Source organism: Colletotrichum costaricense, assembly GCF_030867565.1.
Source record: "Colletotrichum costaricense strain IMI 309622 chromosome Unknown Scaffold_28.1, whole genome shotgun sequence".
NCBI classification, from domain to species: Eukaryota; Fungi; Ascomycota; class Sordariomycetes; order Glomerellales; family Glomerellaceae; genus Colletotrichum; species Colletotrichum costaricense.
In genome coordinates this window covers 333,672-353,822 of record NW_026848257.1, presented here as the reverse complement: position 1 = coordinate 353,822, position 20,151 = coordinate 333,672, and the positions used below count along the sequence as shown (strand labels likewise).

The 20,151-nt window shown below is 52.6% G+C and overlaps 6 protein-coding genes across 6 annotated transcripts; 4 read left to right on the top strand and 2 right to left on the bottom strand.

Moving 5' to 3' along the window:
• Positions 1-200: 200 nt before the first annotated feature.
• On the top strand, positions 201-1,708 carry CCOS01_16248 (uncharacterized protein; the record flags this gene model as incomplete). Its single annotated transcript, XM_060464385.1, has 7 exons — positions 201-355; positions 423-570; positions 647-860; positions 946-1,102; positions 1,161-1,250; positions 1,312-1,345; positions 1,415-1,708. The coding sequence occupies 7 exons, from the start codon at positions 201-203 to the stop codon at positions 1,706-1,708; spliced, it is 1,092 nt and encodes a 363-aa protein (XP_060305149.1).
• A 659-nt stretch (positions 1,709-2,367) lies between these two features.
• On the top strand, positions 2,368-7,028 carry CCOS01_16247 (glycosyl hydrolase family 28; the record flags this gene model as incomplete). Its single annotated transcript, XM_060464384.1, has 7 exons — positions 2,368-2,491; positions 2,559-2,578; positions 2,633-3,529; positions 5,661-5,783; positions 5,869-6,021; positions 6,082-6,227; positions 6,284-7,028. 7 exons carry the CDS (start codon positions 2,368-2,370, stop codon positions 7,026-7,028), a joined length of 2,208 nt encoding a protein of 735 aa, XP_060305148.1.
• Positions 7,029-7,756: 728 nt separating this feature from the next.
• Positions 7,757-9,739, top strand: CCOS01_16246 (uncharacterized protein; the record flags this gene model as incomplete). Its single annotated transcript, XM_060464383.1, has 6 exons — positions 7,757-8,559; positions 8,619-8,705; positions 8,769-8,828; positions 8,884-9,068; positions 9,124-9,505; positions 9,562-9,739. The coding sequence occupies 6 exons, from the start codon at positions 7,757-7,759 to the stop codon at positions 9,737-9,739; spliced, it is 1,695 nt and encodes a 564-aa protein (XP_060305147.1).
• Positions 9,740-9,835: 96 nt separating this feature from the next.
• On the bottom strand, positions 9,836-12,695 carry CCOS01_16245 (uncharacterized protein; the record flags this gene model as incomplete). The annotated part of the gene is made up of 5 exons (XM_060464382.1): positions 9,836-11,451; positions 11,507-11,733; positions 11,792-12,200; positions 12,264-12,370; positions 12,427-12,695. The coding sequence occupies 5 exons, from the start codon at positions 12,693-12,695 to the stop codon at positions 9,836-9,838; spliced, it is 2,628 nt and encodes an 875-aa protein (XP_060305146.1).
• A 718-nt stretch (positions 12,696-13,413) lies between these two features.
• CCOS01_16244 (uncharacterized protein) lies at positions 13,414-14,967 on the top strand (the record flags this gene model as incomplete). Its single annotated transcript, XM_060464381.1, has 1 exon — positions 13,414-14,967. The coding sequence occupies one exon, from the start codon at positions 13,414-13,416 to the stop codon at positions 14,965-14,967; it is 1,554 nt and encodes a 517-aa protein (XP_060305145.1).
• A 3,176-nt stretch (positions 14,968-18,143) lies between these two features.
• Positions 18,144-19,436, bottom strand: CCOS01_16243 (glucan 1,3-beta-glucosidase; the record flags this gene model as incomplete). The annotated part of the gene is made up of 1 exon (XM_060464380.1): positions 18,144-19,436. One exon carries the CDS (start codon positions 19,434-19,436, stop codon positions 18,144-18,146), a length of 1,293 nt encoding a protein of 430 aa, XP_060305144.1.
• Positions 19,437-20,151: the final 715 nt, after the last annotated feature.

Below are 20,151 nucleotides of genomic sequence, written 5' to 3'. Positions count from 1 at the left end.
ATCAGAAAAGAAAAAAAAAACAGGAGGTATGATCTCCGCAATCCAATCAAGTGAATATTCATGAGCGTCTTAGTCGTGTTTGGACAGGTATTTATAAACGGCTGCCTCATATGTACACTTCATCAATAGTAAGAACCACAATCTCACGTTGCTCATTTCCAGAACCTACCATTGTGTATTAATGAACGAGAGCATCGGCGATGGCTTGCCTCGGCGTCCGTCAGACCCTCATCCAACAGCTCAGGGGTAAAGATCTTCGTATTCCGGATCTCAGCCTGCTCTTCAAAGAATGGCCAAAAGACGCAAGCCCTTGCCTGGAAGGCCTTCGAACTCTTTCTGGAGAGCGGATCGCAAGGTACGGCACCGGATAAAGCCTCCAGTCAGTCTTTAGCAGTATGGTTAGCTGACTAGGCTTTGTTTAGCTTCACTGAGTTGCCCAAGAGCCGGATTTCAATGTCAAAAATCGATGTAGGACTGTTCATATCAACTTGGTACCCTGGAGTGAACCTGGAACGGGGAGATATCCTGTGTTGTGTAGTCCTCTGGGTGCGTTCACTTTCTTGTCAAGTTGTATGCAATTAACTCCGGCTAAACATTTCAGCTATTCACACGGGATGACCGTAAGTGTACGAGATGACTGCTACAGGCTTTTCGACTGACTCCAGCAGAAATCGATGAAAAGGGGGGGCATCTGTACGACAATCTTCAAGCCGCACACGTTTTCCGGCGAGAAACCCTCGAATACGTGCGACACTGCCTTCGTCTTTCCGACAATGAGGCCTCCCATGAAGTCCGGACGAATTATATCATCGCTTTCTTCAAAGTGATTGGCGATGCGGTGTGCGAGGCTTATGACTACGGTGAGTCTTTGGCCGAACCTCTGATCGCACCGGGTTTCTCTCAGGTCAATTCGTTGCTATCTCTGACCTATTATGCATCAATCAGATCACCGAGAGATTCTTTTCGATGAGATCAAGTTCTTCATAGAGACCTCCGAAACAGAACAGCAGCGTCGGCTTGGCCCTGAGCTCCCGTCTACGCGAGAATACATTGCAACCAGGATGGGAACAGGCGCAGTCAACGTCTGCTTGTTCTTCATTGAGTATGCATATTCGAATACATCTACTTCGGGAGGTTGTTGGATGCGCTGACCTTACTAGCTATGCCTGCGGGGTCTCTGTCCCGATCGAAGTCCTCAGAGAGGTGAAAATGAGGACATTATGGGACCAGGCGAACATTCTCGTATGGGCGTATGTTGACTAAGTACTCATACCAATGCGTGTGTATCAGAGCACTAACGGAGACAACCAGCGTCAATGACCTCCTCTCTCTTAAGAAAGAGATAGTAAGCCATCCTCAATGTGGTCTTTCTTTTCTTCTTATAGTAGCGTGTTTGCTGACTCTCAGCCCGAAGGCACAGCAAACGGTCGAGAGCATTGTCCCCTTGCTCTTCAGAGAAACGGAAAGTCTTGATGTTGCAGTCTCCATGGTCACTGAAATGATCCACAAGGCTATCACTGGATTCAACCATGCCGCCGAGTGCCTGATGGCTAAGTTTTCCGATGATGAAACATTAGCGGCTAACCTCAAGACTTACATTGATGGTTGTAAATACATCTGCACTGGCAACCTGACTTGGAGTCTTCAGACAGGCCGGTATGGCCTTTCGCAGCATTCAATTTCCGGGGGCTTGGCTATGCGCTTGTAAAGGGAAAGACTGCAACATCCACAATAGCTTCAGTTAGCTAGTCCTGCAGTAGTTTATGAACAGAAGTAATGGTGACGACTCCTTCGAAACAGCAAGCGCGCAATAAAGTACTTCGGACTAAGTCAACTCTCTCAATACCGTGCTACAAGATTACGCAATTGACTATAACGTTATCTGGTCATGTCACGATTGTAATTACCAAAGCCGCGGCGCCCAAGGCCCTTAGCGCTTATGAATCAGGTAAGGTAGCTAGCTCATCGTATGAACTTCATTTGTAATGGCCATACCTGCTAACTATAATTGCCGTGATCTGGCCGTTTCCCCATCGACTGCGGCATGATGCCGGCATACAAGTCTCTAGTTTTCTCCAATGCTGATTCTTTCTCAATCTTCGACTAAGTCCGCCGGATTGAAGTACCTGAGACGGGGCATCTTGGAATGATACGTAATTTGATATTACCCCTCATCCGTAGTACGTATCTATGCACCAACGCCATGCCACAGTCGATGGGATATGAGCTGACTAGATCAGTAGTCAAGTTAGACGCGTTGGTATTTCAGAGATATTCAACGGAAAGCGTTGGTGAAAGAGCACTTACGTGCAATCTTCACCTCTCGATAGTGCAGTTACATCGATCCACTGAAGAGACCCAAATACCATGGTGCAAGCGATCCCCGAAATAAGCAGGCAATGGAAGGTTGTCGGTGAAAATGGATCAGATTCTCTACAATTTTCGGATGAGAAGTCTCCAGAGGTCGGTGATAGCCAGGTTCTAGTCAAAAGTTGGTGCAACACGTTATCCCTGATCGCCCCTTTGTACGTGTTATAATCACTAACACCTGCTCCTAGTCCAAGGCGCCACCTTGAACGTTAGTACTCACTCCCGTTTGATTTATATTCCAGTTGACTGAGCTTGCCGATAGTACCGAGATGTCACAATTACTGAGGGCACATACCCTTGGGACGTCAAACCGGACGTTGTCCCAGGGTCTGACGGCGCAGGCACAGTACTAGCTGTCGGAAAGCATGTTACCCGATTCAAACCAGGCGATGAAGTGGTTACGGCGCTAGCTCAGAGATACATCGCAGGCCCACTCAGCGACGACCTTCCACAGTCTGGACTTGGTGCCGTACTCGATGGCACTTTTCGCACCATCGGAGTCTTCGGCGAGCAGGGTCTCGTCCCGCTGCCTCGAGGCTTGAGCTTCATCGAGGGCGCAGCCCTGACTTGTGCTGGTGTTACTGCTTGGAACGCCCTCTTTGGACTACCCGGCAGGCAAGTCTCGGCCGGGCAATGGGTTCTCACGCAGGGTACGGGCGGAGTAAGCATCTTTGCCATTCAATTCGCCAAAGCCGTCGGAGCGAGGGTCATTGCCACCACCAGCTCTGCCGAGAAGGCCAAACTTCTTGAGAGGCTCGGTGTTGACCATATCATCAACTATCGTGAGACGGTCGATTGGGGAAAAGAGGCCAAAAGGTTGACCGGAGGCGTTGGCGTGGATTTGGTCGTCGAAGTTGCGGGACCAACGACTCTGAGACAAAGTCTTGTCAGCTGCAGACTAGACGGAACTATCATCACCACGGGGTTTGCTGGCGGTAACCCGTCTGAGCACGACATGCCAACGTTTTTGGATTCGTGGCTGAGCCTAGTTACGGTTCGAGGAGTTTGGTGTGGCAGTCGGCTACAGCTTGAAGAGATGTCTCGAGCCATCGAGGCCGACGTAGACAGGTTGCGCCCTGTCATTGATCCCAAGGTCTTCAATCTGGAACAACTAAAGGAGGCGTACGAGTATCTGCAGTCAGGAAAACACCAAGGAAAAGTTGGCATTGAGATCAATTGAAGCGGCTGAGCATTGCTCAGATGGAAAATGTCTTTAATTCGCAATTCCTCCACGAAGGATGTCTCTTCGATGCAAAAACAAGGTTTCTAATGCATTCTTCGCTGGGCATCACTTGTGGACATGAACCAGGTCTTGATCTTTCTCTGTAACTCATCATCGTTGTTCAGTAGACACCAATGATTCAGAGTTTTTTGGTTAGGAAAGCCCCATCAGTATCCCAAGAGATATGTCTCTGGAAGCATGAGGCTCAAGGCAACCTTTCTGACTGAGTTTGCACTTGGTCAGAACGATGTACTAAGGGTGTTTTAAACCTTGACTTTGCGGCACAAACTACCAAACATCATGAATGAAGCATGAAGAGCAAATTGGCAGGACATTTGCTATTCGTATAGGTAGACGCATCGATGAACGAGGATAGTCTAAGAGACCCAGCAACTGATCATAGACTAAAGCACAACACCAACTTCGTCAAATGACTTGTAAACTGTGCCGACAACCAACTTGCTGCTTTCTGCTGAGTCATGGCTAACTTATCTCATACTCACCAATGCAGCTCAAGATTGAGAGATGCAAGAAGCAAAAGTCTAAGCTCCTAGTGTTTGGCCAAAGCTTCCCGAAAGGAGCTTCTCCGCAATGGGTAGACAAAGTCAATTATACTACACTCACTATAGGCACATGGCCTGTGTTATGCCCTTTGTTTTCAATAAGAGTAGAGTTCATGCAAACTTCGTGCCCCTAACTCTAAAGTCAAAATTTTCTGCCGGCAGATTATACCCTCAATCCGAAGCAATTCTGCCTCAGAGTGTCAACATTCTTCTACCTGCGGGGCAGAGATGTGTCACTGAGATCAATTTACGTCATTCATCCTTTTCATCTGCTCTCATCTCCAACACTCATGCTCATTTGCACATGTTTCGGATGATTGCTGACTGATATTTCGCTCGCGACCAATTCGTCTGGTCGTAGGAAGGAACCTTCCAAAGTCTCCTCATTCAATTGCCAGGTGCATCTTAAGCAAATCGTTCGGCTGAGCATTCGGCAAAATAGTCCCTCGCTTAACGATTGTCCACCAGCGAGAAGAACGGATCGTTAAACTTCCCGGGGAAACGAAACGAAAAGAGCGTTGCCCCAAAACGCAGAGACCATGACGGGACGAAGCTGAGGTGGTGCGCGTGTCCAGCTGGGAAGCAAATGCTTGATTCAGGCCAATCGTCTTGCAAAGATGTCGGACGTTAAACGTCCCGATACCTCACAAGTGCCATGCGTCTAAAACCTTCCGACTTTGGCGCAAACTTCATTAGATGACCAGAGCTCATCGTTGTAAACATGACTTGCTGAGACTGCGCTTATTGATGAATTACAACATCTCAACTGGCTTTTGAGGCTTCAACAACGCCTGTCCCACATCCCGGCTCCAACCTCTGTAGCGAGTGTCAGGTTAATTGCAGATTCGTGGAATCCGATGGGGGTCCCTGCTTTCGGGCTCTAGGCCGGTTGGTTCGACGCGCCCCTGACTCAAAGAGATTAGTCGGTGAAGACGGGAGAGAATAAGGGGTGGTGCGCCTCAACTGGGCAGAAGATAGCAACTTCACCCGCATATCAACTCGCACTCTAACAACGCTTGTTGGTCGATGTCATGTTCCTGATTGACATGAAACGCTGTCATTAGAAAGATGCACGTCTTGATCCCCACAAAATCCTTCTTGCTCAAGAATAAGCGCCTGATCGGTGCAACGGCCGACGCACTAAACAAACCTAGACAGATGATGTTGGCCATTTCACGTCATATCGACAGAGCCCGTTGATTCCGAATGGATCCAACCTAACAAAGCCCTGCAATATCCACCGAGCCGCGTTGCCAGGCATGCCAGTCATTCCCAAAATGTGTTGTTCACCCGTTCGGACGGATGAGGGTCTACAAATGTCCTCCAATCAGTGAGGCCATATTCTTCTTCTGTTGCGGTCGCCAAGACTGGATCTGGAAGATATATAACACATTACCTTGGCACCCTACTTGGCGTTTGTTTCCCCAGCCAGTCTCCGATTCTCACCACCACTCACTTTCTTGTTCGATTCACTATTACCGTCGTTCTCTTTTCTCCACGCCAAGATGGCCAAGTTTTTCGCCCCTGCTGCGGCTCTGCTGAACGTCGTTCTGGTAGCGGCGTCTCCTCGTGGCCACCACGGATCTCACATTCGTTACACAAACACCATTCCTCGCGCAAGCAACGCAGTAAGTCAGCCCTATGCGATCCACGATCCATCTGATGCGCGCCAAGACCCGGCAATCTGACTGACCCGTTTCTCGCCCACTTTAGACCGGCTGCGTTGTCACCAAGTACGACGACATTGCGAACGCCGTCAAGACATGCACCGATATCACGCTCTCTAACATTGCTGCGCCCTCCAACGGTGCTATCGATCTCTCCAAGCTCCAGACGGGTACCAAGGTCACCTTCGACGGCACAACCGTACGTTTCTTTTTCCGACTGGCGACTAGACGAAAAATTGGGTACTAACTCCGCGCTCAGACTTTTGCCGATACCGTCGACAGCAGCTTCGACCCCATCATCATCTCCGGAACCAACATTGTTGTTACTGGCGCTCCCGGACATGTGATCGAGGGCAATGGTGCGGCTTACTGGGACGGTCTTGGATCCAACGGTGGTGGCGACAAGTGAGTGACTACTTCCTTAAGGCAGACGAAGATTTAGAGCTAACCAGTGAAATCAGGCCTAACCACTTCGTTGTCGTCAAGAAGACCACCAACGCCAAGATCACCAACCTGAACATCAAGAACTGGCCCGTCCACTGCTTCTCCATGACCGGCAACCAGGGTCTCACTGTCTCCGGCCTCGTCCTCGATAACTCTGCCGGTGACGCGCCCAACTCCAAGAGCGGCAGCAAGGCCGCCGCCCACAACAGTGACGGTTTCGACATCTCCTCCAGCGACAACGTCCTTCTCGAGAACATCAAGGTACACAACCAGGACGACTGCGTCGCCGTCACCAGTGGAACCAAGATCACTGTCAACAACCTCTACTGCTACGGAGGTCACGGCCTCAGCATCGGCTCCATCGGCGGCAAGAGCAACAACACCGTTGACGGCGTTGTCTTTTCCAACTCCCAGGTCGTCAAGAGCTCCAACGGCTGCCGTATCAAGTCCAACTCCAACACCACTGGCGAGGTCAGCAACGTCACGTACAAGAACATCACCCTCACCGATATCGACACCTACGGCATTGATGTCCAGCAGGATTACCTCAACGGTGGCCCAACTGGCTCGCCCACCAACGGAGTCAAGATCTCTGGCATTCACTTCATCGATGTGACTGGAACTGCCACTAGCGACGCCTACAACTACTACATTCTCTGCGGTGACGGCAGCTGCTCCGACATCACCTTTGAGAACACCAAGATCACGGGAGGCGGCAAGACCAGCAGCTGCAACTTCCCCGCCAGCGGATGCCCGGCATAATCGAAAAGACCGTTCTCTGTAAATATTCAAACAATGTGAATAAGGATACAACGCATATATTACGATCTCGTTTTCGCCGACGGCTTCGGCAATCCGGCACGGGGCATGTGGGACTTCCGGCGCCGGGTGGGTCCTGGAACAGCTTAGCTAATTGAATCATCTTTCATCATCAGATGCCCTAGCTCGCTCAGTGAACAGTGAACAGTGAACTGACATGTCTGCTAATCAAGTATGAATGATCTTTATGACGGTTATCGAGACTTTCGATACATCCCCGGATATTGGTGACCGTATTGTAGCTTTTGTTGGCTCCTCATTGTCACGTCTTCTGGCAGAGCCGTTGTGTTCCGTCCACAGTCTTTTAGGGGCTTGACCAGCGCCCTCCGTGGCGCCTTGGCAGACCCCTCAGACTGCATTTAAGCAGCAACGACCCCTAACCCCCCAAGCCTGCACTACCTTACCGTCCTTCCTATGAACATTGCAGCGACCGGAAATGGACTCTGAAAATATACGAAATCAGCCTTCGAGCAGCGCACCACGTCGACAAGCGCTCAATGTGAGCATTGAGGTCAAAAAAGGCTGGGCGTTGCTAACAATCTCGCAAGGTCTGCGCGCCATGTCGTGAGAGGAAGACGAAATGTGATGAAGCGAAACCTTTTTGCGGGCGATGTAGAAGGTTGGGGCTGCAATGTGCATATATCGAGACCGTCACATCGAAGTAATGTAGTATGCTTGCCCTCGTGAAGAGTTACAGTCGACTGACTTTCATCAAGAACCTCTCTGTCACGGAGTTGAATGACACACTGAAGCGGATGGAAGCTAAGCTGGATGCTCTCATGGAGAGTACTCACGACTTTCGAATCACTTCAGATGGGCAGTCACGGCTACAGAACCATCACGAACCGACAGTTGAGAACCCTGACCCGATGGAGGCAGTCAGTCCGATGAGCGTATTCTCGCCTTCCAAGCTGGGATCGGTCCAGATCCGCCAGGAACTCGCCATCCCGGAGAAGCACTACACGGCACCACAGCATCTTCTCTCCTGGCCTTGTTCTCCGGTCACTCTGACGGAGCTTGATCTACGATACCCAGTCGCGTCGGAGATTCAGCGACCCAAGATGCGCAGAAGTAGAGCACCCCCACGATGCCTCGTTGAAAGTTCCTCGCGAGATGATGGTTGGCTGTCCAACCTGTCGCTGGCGCAATTGCGTGACCTAGCCGACTCTTACTTCAGTCACTTCCACCCGCAGTATCTTGTGTTAGACGAAGACCGATTCTATAGCCATCATCTCAATCAAGCTCTCAGAGTGGGGTTTGCTCGCAATCTTGATAGCTGCTTGGTGGCACTCGTCCTCTCGCTCGGCTCTGTAGCTGCCTGCCAGACTGGTAAAACAGAATGGGCCCAGTCCGACTCAACGGATGCCATGTTAGATCACGAGGCTGGTCTCGGGTTCTACACCGTTGCGTGCGATATGTTCCGAGATGTTGAAGAAACCGACTGGGTGAGCGTCCAGTGTCTTTTGCTCATGGCGTAAGTAAAGCTTGGATCTCCTGTAGGGAGGCATTTTGAACGCTAATGGCGCTTGACAGTCTTTACAACTCATCAGTCTTGAGAATTCATGACTCTTGGAGTTTCATTCACAAAGCGTGCTCTCTGATCATGATCTTGCTGCCGCTGTAGGTCCGGTGATTTGTAGGTTGTTGGCCAGGATGCGAAATTCACTAACAGGTTGGCATCAGGCAGGCGAAACTTGAAGCGCACCACTGCCAGCTGTACTGGATTGCGTATCTGCAAGAAAGGTACCAACACTTTCGGCTTTGGCCCTCAAAGTCTTGCGTGCTAATCAAGTCACAGCCAAATTCTTGTCGAGTATGACTTCCCGCCTAGCGGCTTGAGTAGTCTCGAAAGTGCAGTGCCCTTGCCGCTACTGCCCGACTCTGGCGCAGACTCTCAGGGCAAAGACACGCAATTCTACTTCTTGGCACTTGTTGCTATGAGGAGACTCCTAAACCGAATACACCTTCATCTGTATAACAAAGGTCAAAGAACCTCCGTTGTGCACGAGATTTGTTGCGAATGCTGATTCAACTATAGAAAGAGTTCAGCCCCCATCCCATTCTATTCTGGGTGAATTGAGCCGTCAAATCGAGGAGTGGAAAGCGTGTCTCCCAGTCGCGCTCCAATTCGAGACCTTCTCGCTTGTCGAAGAGGTCAGGCTCCTTTCCTCGCATCCAGTCAGACCAATGCAACAAAGGTTGAGAGGACACCTGAAGGCACGCTATTGCGCTGCAAAGACGATCCTCTACCGTTCTCACGTGCACCGCTGTCTACATGCCTCGGCAATCTCTGCTCTATCCGACGAAGACATGTTAGGCGCCAAGGTAGCGGTTTCCTCTGCCATCATTGGGGTATTGCATGGTGGGATTCTCCAGGAGCCATTCGGGCTCCTTCTCTTCCCCATCAACTCTTGGAGAACGTAAGCATCCAGTCACTCTTGATGACCGACGACCGACTAGCTGATGTGCCTCATAGTCTTTTCGGAATCGAAATTCAGATCAAGTTCATCCTACGCAATGAAGAGCTGTCTAAAATCCTATTGCCGGAAGGCTGGGAAATCACACACCAGGCTCGAGAAATGGCAGCCGGAGCGGCGTCTCGGTTTTCGCCAACGATTGCGAAGGATTGTGAGATTCTTCGCATGCTGTCTTGATCAAGGGAGATGTATGAATCATCCAGAACAGAAATAACCGCAACCAGCGTGTCATAGTTACCAACAGCTACTCTATACCCGGTTCGTGACCTCAACTCAATGAACCCACTGGAAAGCATTCGCCGACCGGAATCTGGCGCCCAGCCCTTCCTCCCTAGAATCCCTTGCCGCACTCACCCTGAGCTCCGCGTTGGCCTCCACCACCCACTTCTGAACGCTATCATCCCAGTATGATATGCTCACCTTGTCGAGAGTCGTCCGAGCGGTCACTGTCTCTCCGGGCCGTACGAGAACCTTGTTCCAGCCCTTAAGCTCCTTGAGCGGGCGGCCCAGCCGAGGCTTCGACACAGGAGCGACGTAGAACTGCACAATCTCTCTGCCTTCGCGCTTGCCCGTGTTCGTCACGTCAACTTCGACTTCAATCCTTCCGGTCTCCTCTAGTACGTCGGCACTCAGTCTTAGGTTGGAGTACTCAAAGGTGGTGTACGAGAGACCAGCCCCGAAAGGGAACAGTGGTTCGATCTTGCGGTGATCGTAGTACTTGTACCCAAGATAGATGCCCTCTCCATAGTGAACCACGTCGTTCTCACCGGGATAATTGTCGAATGATGGCGTGTCCTCAATGCGGCGCGGGAATGTGATTGGAAGCTTCCCGCACGGATTCGCCGCCCCAAGGAGGACGTCCGCCAAGCTGTTACCCAGCTCTTGACCTTGGTACCAAGCTTGAATGACAGCCGGGACCTCTTCAATCCAGGGTATCGTGATGGGGCTTCCCGTTTGGTTTACCACGATAACGTTGGGATTCGCCTTGGCCACGGCAGAGATCAGCTCGTTGGACCGGCCAGGCAAGTCCATGGACACCATGTCGCTCGTCTCCGTCTCCCAGTCCTGGTCCTTTCCTACAACGATGACGGCAACATCACTCGTCCTGGCAAGCTCGATGGCGTTTTGAAACATTGCGTCAAGGTCTCCGGGGTTCTCTAGGAACCCGATGCGACCGCCATCTTGGACCTCCTCACGCTCCAACATGCCCATGTATGTCAAATCATACGGCTTCGGTTCGCGGCTGAGCGATTCAAGCACAAGTTCATATGATCTACCAGCTTCGAGGGCGACATCGACTCGCTCCTCGGGTGAGCCGTAGCTCATGAAGAGAGATGACTTGGGCGACCACCACCTCCGCTCGATATCAATAATGACCTTTCCGTCGAGGATCAGCTTGCCAGGGCCACAGCTTGAGAGGGATAGCTGATGAACCCCACTCGTCTTTGGCGTGAGTATCGTCCTGGCACGGTAGGAATATCGCTCTCCCGTCGTCAGCTCAGGGGGGAGCCCATCGTAGCAAACCAGGTTCGAACTCGGCCGGTGCTCTACCATGAACCGGTCGCCTTCGTGCTTCATGTTTCTCCAAAGAGACAAAACAAATCCAGCACTGTTGGTTTCGGGGTTTTGCATGACAGTAGGGTCCATGAGAGGTAGGTATCGATGCGTAAGGATTCCGGGTTCAGTTGCAACCTTGGCTGTCGGGTACGTCTCAGAGAGCTCCCTTTTGAAAGATTCAAAAGGTGTGGTACGGTAGTGAGGCGCGAGGTTGGAGCTACCACCTCCCGTGGCCACCGATCTGGCGGCGTTGGGGCCGATGAAAGCAATGGTCTTACCACTGATATCTGTGAGGGGTAAGGTCGACTTATCGTTCTTCAGTAGAACAATGCCTGCATGTTTCGTTAGTTGACTTCACTTGAGCATCTCTCTTGAATGGGCACAAACCTTCTGCACCTGCGCGACGCAGAATCTTCCGATGCTCGGGGAGATCAACGGCTCGCTCCGGCTCTTCCTTCCAATCTGGTACCTGGCTTTTGCCGGTCTTGTGCAGTAGCTCCAGGACTCTTGCAGCAGATGCATCAATGAAAGAGGTGTCAACCAGGCCTTTGCTATGTGCCTCGAGAAGGTGTTTGCCCCTTCGCCTGACTGGTCCAGGCATCTCCAGATCCAATCTGATTCTTCGTTAGTCAAATATTCGCCAAAGGCGGTGGCTTCTGATTCAAGGCTTACCCTGCTGTCAACGAAGGCACGATGCTATTCGTCCCAAACCAGTCACTCATCACCAATCCATCCCAGCCCCATTCGCCACGGAGAATGTCCCTGATGAGGTAGTGATGTGCTGAGCAGAAGTCGGCATTGATCTTGTTGTAAGCTGTCATGATGGACCACGGGTTACTATCGCGGACTGCAATTTGAAAAGGCTGCAGGTGAATTTCGCGTAGAGCACGCTCGGGGATCTTCTCGTCTATGAAGAAACGGCGATTCTCCTGGTCGTTTGCGGCGTAGTGCTTGACGCAGGCTCCGATACCAGCAGCTTGGATCGTGTTGATGTACTCGGCGGCCAGTTTGCCCGTCAGGAAAGGGTCTTCGCTGTAGGCTTCGAAGTTACGCCCGCCTAGTGGAGTACGAGGGATGCATACTATGCAGGTGTCAGACTGATACCAGGATCTGAGGCTTCCACTTGCAGTAGGCAAGACCTTACCTGTTGGGCCTAGAAGAACATCTACTCCTTTGCTCTTGGCTTCCGCTATCAAGATCTGTGAGACATCGTTGATCACTTGCTTATCCCACGTAGCAGCCAGCGACACCCTTTCGTGTTTGTCAGTCATGTCTGAATTCAGGCGGGAGCTGCTACAGTTACTCACCCAGACGGCAACGAGGCTGCAGTGACCCCATCAACAAAGATACCACCGCGAACTCCGGTAGGCCCATCAGAGGTCTTGATTCGGGAGATGCCCAATCTCGGGATGGGATTCGTCCGCCAGAGGTCTTCGCCTGTCAGTAGCAACACCTTCTCCTCGAGAGTCATATGTTTTAACTTTTCTCGAGAGAACGATTTCGCGTCTTGGGGTGCTTGAGGCACATTGATGCGCGATGCATCATGGTCTCGGCCTCGTTTCTCAGTGTCAAACATGTTGCTAGTAAGTGATGGGTTTAAGGTAGGAATTGAGCGTGAGCACTAAGGAAACTGAAGTTAGAGATGATCCCTTTGCGTGCCTCCAAGAAACCAATGAGTTTAACAGACCCTCGCCCAGGTTCAGAGTAGGGGCTCATTTATAAGCAGCGAAGATTGACTTCCTTATGAGTATAAGCCAATGCAGGAGACTTAGGGACAACGCATGCTAGGCTGGGTTCTGTAATGCCTATCATCGGACCGAGTCCGTTTCTCCCCGGCAGGATTAGTTGCAAATCGCCAAGCAGCATTCGTACAGCTCCCGACGTGTCGGGATGGGCAACCATGCGGGTTAGACTCCCGACCCCACCAAAGACGAGGGGCACGGAGTCAGTCCGTCTCTCCCCGCGCCTACGTGACACCCTTGCCGTTTTGGGGAATAGCCTCGTCCCTCGAGAACAATGCCAAGACCTGGGGAACCCTCCCCCGCAGAGCCGATCCGGGGTCGGACTCGAACGGAACCAGATCATGGGGTCAGGTTCGACGCCATGTCGTATGTTACCGGGTAGAGCTTATCGAGCCTAGATTCTACTTGCTCGAGGAAACATTCCTCCTTGAATATGTCTGTTGGTTGGCGACTATGTTAGATCATGGCTGTCATACAGCATAAATAGACCCGCGAAGCCCGGGTGAGGAAGTCATCATTCTCACAGCCATCTTCATCTATACTGGCCTTTGAATGTCCAACAAGATGGACTCCGAGTCTCTGCCCCCGCGGGCCCAGACCGTGGAAGAGATCCTGGCCTCAGACAACCACTCTGCCCTCTCCTCCCTCACTCCATCCCTCATCCGCCTCTACAGTATCCTCGCCCCAGCCTGCCTCGTCGTCTGCGCAACAAACGGCTACGACGGCTCCGTCCTGACGGGCCTCCAAGGCGTCGCCGCCTGGAACCGCGAATTCGGAAGTCCCAAAGGCGCCCTTCTCGGCTTCACCAGCGCGGCCTACCCCCTCGGCGCAATCATTTCCACCCCCTTTTCCGCCTTCGTCTCGGACCGCTTCGGACGGAAATGGTCCATCCTCACGGGTAGCAGCATCATGATTATTGGCGTGCTGATCCAGTGCCTCAGCCACTCCATCGGACAATTCATCGGCGGCCGCATCGTCGTCGGCTTCGGCATCACCATGGCCCTCGCCGCGGCGCCGGTGCTCATCTCGGAGCTCGCGCACCCAAGGCACCGCGTGTTATTCGGCTCGCTCTATAATACCAGCTTCTACCTCGGCGCCCTCACGGCGGGGTGGGTGACGTTTGGGAGCTACCGCATCGCCGGTTCGTGGGCGTGGCGGCTTCCTACAATGTTGCAGGCGCTCCCGGCGGTCATCCAGATGGTTTTCGTCTGGTTCCTAGACGAGTCTCCTCGTTGGCTTTGTTACAAGGACCGAGATGACGAGGCATTTAGCATCCTTGTGAAGCATCACGGGGGTGGGGACCCGTCCGACCCGCTGGTCGTTGCAGAGTTCCACGAGATGAAGGTGGCTTTGCAGCTGGAGAAGCAGGTCAAGGATGTAGGACCAAAGCTCTTCTTCAAGACACCGGCCAACAGGAAGAGACTCTTAATTCTCCTTACTCTCGCCGTGTTCGGCCAGTGGAGTGGTAACGGTTTGGTGTCATACTACTTGACAAAGATATTCACCAGCATCGGCATCACTAGCCAACGCGAGCAGACCATGCTCAACGGAGTCATCAGCACCGTGAACTACGCCACGGCTCTGTTTGCGGCAGCGCTTTCAACTAAGATCGGCCGCCGGTGGATGTTTGTCGGAGGCGGCATTGCCATGTGGCTCACCTTTTCGTCGCTGACGGCCAGTATCGCGGTGTACAACACAACGGGCACTACGGCTGCTAGCCAGGCTGCGCTCGCCTTCATCTTTATCTTCTACGCCGCCTTCAATATCTGTCTCAACCCCTTGCTCTTCCTCTACCCCACGGAGATTCTTCCGTTTAGGCTTCGGGCTATGGGTCTTAGTGTCCTCGTCTTTGCTAACAAGGCCGCGTCGTTCTTCAACCAGTTTGTCAATCCAATCGGTATGGACTCTCTGGGTTGGAAGTACTACTTGGTATATGTGGTGTGGCTTGTGATTGAAGTGGCCGTCTTTTACTTCTTGTACCCTGAGACCAGAGGCCACAGCCTAGAACGCATGCAGGAGGTATTTGGGGAAGAGGTGAAGGATGATGGGCTGGACGAGAAGGGCTCGGTAGCCAAGGATATGAGGGTCATAGAACACAGGGAATGAATGAAGTCGTGGCAGCCAACGACAACCTGTCAAACATCACGCCGGTTTCTGTACATGTATACTCGTGATGATATGTGATGTTCAATTCTCAGTATTTCAGGTAATTTACTTAGTTCTCTGTACTATAGCACACTTCATCCAGGCCGAGCAATGAAGCTGAACAAACTGAAGGGGATGAAGGGCGATGATAGGTCTCGAAGAGGTGATTGGGAATGATGACTATCTCTGAAAGGCACTCACTCCTCTCATACCTGCGGGTGTCAAGGTCAAGGTTGATCATTATCTTCTTGGAGTTGGCAATGCCGGCGCTGAGGTGCAAAACCTGGTCAAATATTTTGCCATCATAACGGCCAGTCAACCGCAAGACAAAACGCGAAGTTACGTGCCACTCGAGCACCCATCTCAGAATAAGCTCAGAGCAAGCCCAAACATTCAGAATAAGAGCCATCCTTGTAATAATCAATGCCAAAAAACGCAAAATGAAAGGGACGAGACTCGAACTCGCGCGGGTTGCCCCACCAGGAAACAGATGTTAAGCTGACCTTAACCTGGCGCCATAACCAACTCGGCCACCCTTCCGTGACGATGCTCGCTCCGAGGAAGGTCCTCGATGCGATTGCGGATACCGGTGAGAGCCGGGGAAGTTATTCATATTCCGGGTTGTGGTTGAGTGGGAGTTTTGTGTGCGGGTGGGCGGGCTCCGTCAGGGCTATGGAGCCAGGTTGAGAAGTGATCCACCGGCGGGCGGAGGGGACCATGTGAACATGCAATGCGAAAAGTGTGTTCCGTAGGAGATGACACTCCCGAGACGATGGCGTTGACGCGGCGGCTCCGGAAGCGCGCGGGAAGAAGCTTCGGCATCCCGTCGAGGCCCGCGGCCGTCCTGGGAAGAACCTGGGCGCGACGTCACGGTGCGAGAGGGCTACGTTCATGCCAGCGGGCGGCCTCTGTAGTACATTCTGTATATCGCGAACGCAGCAGGCTGTGTGAGAATGCGCCACTATCACCTGTTGGATATCGCGATATCCTCACGTACATCTTGAACTGTTGGCTCATCTAGAGATGCAGTCAGTCAATGACGTCGAATAAAGCTCCCAACAGCGTTTGGTTGACGAACAAAGCCGTTGGTCCGTTGCGGCTGAGACCCGACGGATGGGGGATACTTTCCGCCAATGTGCCCGCCAAACCGCAGCCGGTTCACAACGTGCCAAATGCACAAATTAGGGGAAATGTCTTGGCATAAAACATGCAAAAGTCGAAACGCTGTTGGTGTGCGCAAGTGAGGCATTGGAGGAATGCACACACGACGCAAAGTCCTTATTCACCAGCTGGTCATCACAACTCCAGGAAGCACCCTATGTGGTATAATGTTCATCGTGCCGCTATCCGGCATAAACAATGCTGCGGAGTGCAATTGCATCACGAGAACAAGGCCCGCAGAAACGTCAAAAGTCTCGTCCCGCCGCGCCCCGAAATACAGAGTTGCCAAAAATACCCGAACAAGATTGACTATTTAAGAGTCTGGGAGGAAACCAATATTGGCTGGCAGAGACCAAGTTAGCAACTGGCAAATCGTACAGTATGCACTAGGCACGCAAACCCGGCCCTGCATCTTGAATTCTTGGATGATCACCAACAAGGTCAGGGCATGCCCGTGGCCGCCGTAATGCACTGCCACTCGCCTTTCCAACACTATTGAGTATTGACTCTTTTAGTGAGAAAAGCCAAGTTTTTCTCTCTTCTTCATCGAACCGGTCATTCGTCTCTTTCTTTATTGTTTCTTTTCGTCTGGTCTCATTTGATCTGATCTGACCAATGCCAAAGTAAACAAATCAGACTTTTCTCTGAACGAATGGGATGAACATGCATAAACCAGAATAAACAACGGACGCGCGTTCTCCACTCTCAGCTCACCCCCTTCCAAGATTTTTTTCCTCACCTTCTTCCTGATCCGGTCGGTAACCTGTGCCGTTGAACTCTGTTTGCCCGTCTTGCGTCTAGCGCCAGGTACAGCAACCTCATGATTCGTCGCGTACCTGGATTCGCTCCGCTGACGAGTCTGCATTGGAGAGATCGTTTGTGTCCAGACGGAGGTAACACGATCGGGGTTTCCAGAAGTTTTTGCCTCCGTATGAAATCGCGCTCAACTACCAGTGAGCGAATGAGTTCACACACATCCCAAGCCTGCCGAACAACGGCGTCCGACGGCGCGACACCGAACACGAAGCCGTCTCTTCCCGTCACCAGTTTTCCAGATCATGTTGCGAGTTCTCTTACTCGGGTCCAAGCTCTAAATTTAGCTTGCCACTGCGCCTGGATATGTGGGAATGCGTTTCCTCTTTCGTCCACTCTCCCAATACCCACTCTCTACCGTGCATCAGTGTGAGCTCGTATGAATACACAGTCCTCTTTCTCCCGAGTCTCGAATCTCTCTCTCTCTTCCAGAGTTTCTAACTTCTCCAGTCTCCTCTCGCTTCCTCAGCGGGGACGTGACATCCCCTGATCAGGAGAAGGAAATATGAACCAAAGAGAGAAACGGAGCCCGTTCGACGGTCCAGACCTCGTATGCCTGCCAACAACCCAGGTGCCTATACCAAGTGCGGCCTCCTCGACGGTGGGGATTGATCAGCACCATCTCATTTCCCGACGTCTGGGGGGTGGGATGCCAAATGGGTGGTGGTGGTGGTGGTGGTGACCATGGGGGTGGATGGGAGGGAGGCTCCTCTTGGCCGGCTTGGCTGCCACCGCGCTTGGCCCAATTACATCGTAAATCGAGGCCGGGCAATGGGTGTGCGGCCCGCAGCACACCTCTACCTTGAGGCTAACCGAACCGATTCGTTCATTTGCTCGGGAGGAACAGCTCGAGCCCTGTATGACGCGATTAGACTGCTGAATACTCACTGCTATGAATCTTCACACACTGAACGGTGGGGAGTACTTTGAGTATGTCACATAGAAAGATATTCGTCAAGTGTCACAGAGTCACCGGGCATTTGAAATGACAATGAGTGTATGGATTAATCACATTTTTTCTCCATCAGTCTATCCTCGATCTATCCATGATTATGATACCGAAAAAAACACATGTCCAGAAGGGGGAATCAAAAGACACCTTGCCAATGCGCTAGAAAAATTTGACCACAAGACGAGTGAGTGCACTACTCTCCTCGCGCCTCTTAGTAGAGGAGGGCGAAAGCGCCGGCAACGACGGCCAGAGCACCGGTGGTGAAGGCCTGGAGGCCGGCGGCGCCAGAGCCAGCAACCGCGGAGGGCGTGCTGCTGGCGCTGGATCCAGAGCCGGATCCGCTGCCGGAGGAGCCGGAACCGGAGGTGGCAGAGGGAGCGGCAGTGGAGACGGTCGAGTTAGAACCGCTGCCAGAGCCGCTTCCAGAGCCGGAGCCGGAGCCGGAGCCGCCGCTGGTGCTGTTGCCGGAGCCAGAGCTGGCGCCAGAGGAAGCGCTGGGCTTAGCGGTGGCAGTACCGGAGGCAGAGGCGGTCTTGGTGCTGGAGGGAGTGTCGAAGGTGGTGGGGCAGGTGAGGTTGAACAGAGGGGTGGTGGACAGGTCCTTGGTGATGGCGAACTTCATAGAGTTGTCGGGGTTGGAGTCGCGAAGGTTGTACCAGAAGGTGGGGACCTTGTTGAAGAGCTTGCGGCAACCGACCTCCTGCCAGTACTTCTGAGCGTTCTTGGCGCTGGGAACGGCCTGGTCCCAAGTCTCGCCGGTGACGGGCCAGCCGGTCTCGGTGACCCAGACGGGCTTGCCGCCAGCGGTGGCGACGGTGGCATCGTAGGCCTTGTCGAAGAGGGAACCAGCGTTGTCGATGGTGTTGCCCTTGTCGTTCTCGTAGTAGGGGTACTCGTCAACACCAACCCAGTCAACGGCGTCGAGGACGGGCTTGTTGGTGGAGTTTCCCCAGACATCCCAGGTGTCGACGTGGCCGATGGAGACCTTGGACAGAGGGGTGTCCTTGAAGGCGGTCTTGAAGTCGTTGATGAAGCCGACGAGGGTCTTGGGGTCCGCACCGACACCAGACTTGTTCTTGACACCGGTGACGGAGTTGCGGTACAAGTCCTCGGAACCGATGGAGGCACCGATGATGAGGTCGGTGAGCTTGGTGCCGTACTTGGTGACGGCGGTCTTCAGGGCATTGATCTCCTTGTCAATGTTGTCGGTGCCGGAGGTCCAGATACCGAGAAGGATGTAGGTCTTGGTCTCGATGGCAGCCTCGAAAGCCTCAATGGGGTCCTGGGTGGAGTAGGCCTGGATGTTGGTGTAGAGGCGGACGGCGTTGAAGTCGCCGGGAGCACCCTCGAGGCCCTGGGCAGTCTTGAACTCGGCCTCGAAGTCGGCCTTGAACTTGGCGGAGCGGTCGGCCTTGGTGGCACCAGAGTTGAAGCCGAGGTAGTTCTGAGCCTCGACGGTGGCCGCCAGGGCAGTGAGGGCAGCGAGAGAGATGGAGGCCTTCATTTTGATTGGATTAATGCGTTAAGAAACGGTCGAAATAATAAAATCGTCGAGCAGAGGAAAAGGGTCCCAGGGTGGTAATTAAGGGCGGACTGGGAAAGACCTTTTTTGGCGTTGTTCCGAGACTCTTTGGCTGTGACTATAATAAACAAAAGAGTGTAGTGAGTTGGTGGTTGTCGTGGACCAAAAAGAATGACTGGGAAGAGTGAAAGAGTGAACAGGTCCAAAGGAGGAATCGACAACGGGTGGGACAAAGATGTCTATAAAACACAAAAGGAGGGAAGACGGGGGTCACAGTCAAAAGAGGAGTGGAGTGAAGGAGGAGAGAGAAGAAAAGAGTGGAGGAAAACAATGACGGTCGTATTGGCACGTCACGAAATTAAGGAGAGCCCGGGGGTACGGGGTACTTGGGTACCTCACTTGCATATGTACATCACGTGAGGGCACACCACACCGCACACCTACGCAGTAAATCCCAGGGGAGACTCGAAGACCTGACCTTCAGGGCGGTAGCTCCACCGAGGTGTCCAAGTTTGTTTTCCGGGGCTGAATCGATACGTGGATACCTGGCAATCGAGGCCTGGCAAAGTTGGAACCTGAGGTGGCAGTGGATGGGGGGAAAAAACCAGGCACCACCAGGCATGAGTAGGTACATCGGGTAGGTACCTGGCATTAGCAGCCAGCCCGCTGGGGCCGCCTCCACTTGTGCTGCCACTTG